The sequence below is a fragment of the Acyrthosiphon pisum genome, chromosome A1, assembly GCF_005508785.2.
Source record: "Acyrthosiphon pisum isolate AL4f chromosome A1, pea_aphid_22Mar2018_4r6ur, whole genome shotgun sequence".
NCBI lineage: Eukaryota > Metazoa > Arthropoda > Insecta > Hemiptera > Aphididae > Acyrthosiphon > Acyrthosiphon pisum.
The window spans coordinates 3,150,615-3,153,772 of NC_042494.1; the positions used below are offsets into that span (position 1 = coordinate 3,150,615).

The following is a 3,158-nucleotide window of genomic DNA, read 5'->3' on the forward strand; positions in this document are numbered from 1 at the left end:
CGTCACGATAAAACCCATAGCTGTATTATAATATTATTATAATATATTTTATAATACGTCCCACATTATATGTAAGTATTACCTACGTCTTATTCATGAGCTTCTATGAAAAGCGTACTTACCTACGTTTAAGTTTGACCATAGACAGTAGAATTCTGTAATTTAAATTAAATACCTCCGTTTTACCCACTGACTGATTCGACGATAAAAAAAAATAAGAGGTCATGACATCAAAATTATAATTATTTTAAATCTATAAACATGGATTTTATAACTGTTAAAACGTCAGACATAAAACTATAAAAGTCAACTATATTATGGGATAGTATTGATATTAATTACAAATATACCTGTAGTAATTAATAATAATAAATAGCTACGAGAAATGTATAAAAAAAGTTTAATGTATTCAGTATTAATAATTCATATTACAAGTGTACAGTTATATAACTATCGTCTAAGGAGACGAAGTACAGACAATTGTTCAAATATTACACATATTGAAATGCATATATATATAAATGTATATTAAATAAAAAAAAAACAATGATCAAGCACCAATTTTTATTTTTTTTGATGAGTTTTAAATAGGCAATTAAAAGGATTTATATTTTTCAAACATTTAAATGAATTTATAAAGTAATTTACAAGTTATCCCGTGTAAGCATAGCACAATATTGTTTTATTGAATATAACTATATTTGTATAGTGAGTAAAGGAGAGCCTTCATACATAATTTTTATTTTTCAGGTAGATAATTTAAAACAACAAATTTATAATATAATTTAATGAAAATCTTAAAAACTAACAAATGTTTACAGGTAAATTATTGTTTAAAATTGAATTACTCAATCGCAGAAATAAAAACGTTATAATACATAACACGTTTTTTTCGTTAAATAGGTATCTAAGGTATCTAGGTATAGTACAAAATATGGTGACTAATTTCTTGGAGGTATTGCAGGTTCGCAGGTACGAGTAGAAGATTTATAAGTGAAGTGATGGCCCATGATGCCCGATGGATATTACACCTCCCAACGTTTACAAAATCAATAGAGAGTTTTTAAATCATCTACGATTTCAATTTAATATCAACAAGTTTGTTTATCATCACGTATATATCTTATTAAACAAAATTAAATTTTAGTATTTCTGGTAATATAATAATAATATACTCATCTATACAATTTTCAAATTACTATTCTATAGCTGTAATTTTTTTCTATGTATTTTATACTAAATAAACTTATAAGTTACAGTAAAGAGTTGTTACTAAACTATTAAACCACCTACTAATGTAACATTCGTACTTCGAAGAGTCCGTATTGGTTACTGGTCTTTTCGTTTTTGAAATATGGTATTAGGAAAACTCAGAATACGATAAATTATTAATATAAATTTATGTTTCTATACATAATAATTAATATTAACAAAAAAAAAAATAATAAGGTCAAAACTATATTAATTGTCTTAAATCTATGTTGTTTAACCGAACCAATATAGTTCAATTATTTTTAATACCTCGAGGTGAAAATACATTATGAAACATAACTCTAATGTAAAATTATGTATATGCGTGAATATTTATATATGTATGTATATTTACATGTACAAAGATGGGTAACTTAAAATTTAGATATTAAGTCAGTCAGGAAAAATTAGGAAAGCTGTATTTTATGTCTATAAGACAATATACTATAAATAGTACAAGTGTATAACATTATATAACTCGCCTGACTAAATAATTATTAACAGTATATATATTATTATATTCTACAACATTTTGATTTGGGTCAGTGGGGTCGTCATTTAGACGCCTGCAGGTGACTTTATTTATGACTACAAGTATAATACACTAATTCACATCTAGGAAAACAATGGTCATATTTTCAAATGAAATTGTACCACAACCTAACGCTGAATTTTCCAGACACGGGCAAAAATTAAACGTATATACGAAGATATTTTGTTTTCTACCATGACGATACCAACTTATAGGCGAGAATTAAAAATCATAATATGGACATTAAGTTACTGATTTTGAAACAGAGTTATTGTACAGTTAATTTTCACGGACGTCTTAACTTATGTACACATATTACACACGAACGAATGAACGAAGTCGTGACTTCATGACATTAGGAATAAAAAAATACTCAATCATATATCGTTAATCGTCAAGATTATTTGCCTTTGGTAGTTCCTTCTTCCATCTGGAATGCTATGTTGTCCAACCCTAGACTTGAAAATTGTCCCGAACCTCTGTGAGTCTGTGTCCGCCTATCTAATATAGTTTTCAAGTCGAAGTCGTGCGAGGATATCCTGAAGTCCAAACTATTTTTTTTCTTCAACGCCTCAGATTTCTTTTCTTCGTCTCTGATCTCTGCTTCTTTTTCTCTCCGTTCCTTTTTATGTTCATTATACATCCACCTATTATACAGGGTAAATATATTATTACAGGGTAATACAGTTAATATCCGAATTTTCTAACAGTTAGGTTGACATTTTCTAATCAAATCATATTATTAGCTATAAGTGTATCAAAGCCTATATTGAAACCCAAAATTAATTATAATTAAATTCATATTTTTTTATAAAACCGGTAAGGTTGCTCTGTTATCGATTTTATACCTCGTCATTGAGTAGGTCACTGTAGGACCCACATGACCACATGCCGATACTTGGTTGTGCCTCAATCCCCCCTCGACAATGGAAAAAAAAAACAATCCTGTTCTTATTCCTGTTTGAACATTACAATATTGACCTTGTTGGTATTTATAATTACTCACGTATAGGACCCGGGGCCTGAGCGTACACCAAAGAGTTACAAACATAACATTTATATTAACAAAAACAATTTAAACTAACTTACTGTTGAAACTTATGATAAATATTAATTAAGTATTTGTTTTTTAAAAAACATATTTTATAGATAAACACGATGTAGGACATCAATTATACTCACAGAAATATGAGAGCTGCAGGAGCAGTTAATGCGCCACCGAGTAAGAAAAACGCTCCAGGAACCGTCTTCAGCGTGGCCTTGTATACAGCGCTGTACATTGGTCCATAAATAAGGGGCACCAGAGCTTCACATACGCCAAACAGCGAGTTCACTTTTCCTGAAAGTATATATGTTCGATTAGATACAATAAATT

General features: G+C 28.8%; 1 protein-coding gene across 1 annotated transcript; it reads right to left on the reverse strand.

The window, feature by feature from the left end:
• Positions 1 to 386: 386 nt before the first annotated feature.
• Positions 387 to 3,152, reverse strand: LOC100574766. Its single transcript, XM_003247413.4, has 2 exons — positions 2,966 to 3,152; positions 387 to 2,430 (listed from the first exon to the last, which is right to left on the reverse strand). Exons 1-2 carry the CDS (start codon positions 3,061 to 3,063, stop codon positions 2,184 to 2,186), a joined length of 345 nt encoding a protein of 114 aa, XP_003247461.2. The 5' UTR covers positions 3,064 to 3,152; the 3' UTR covers positions 387 to 2,183.
• Between the last annotated feature and the right edge of the window lie 6 nt (positions 3,153 to 3,158).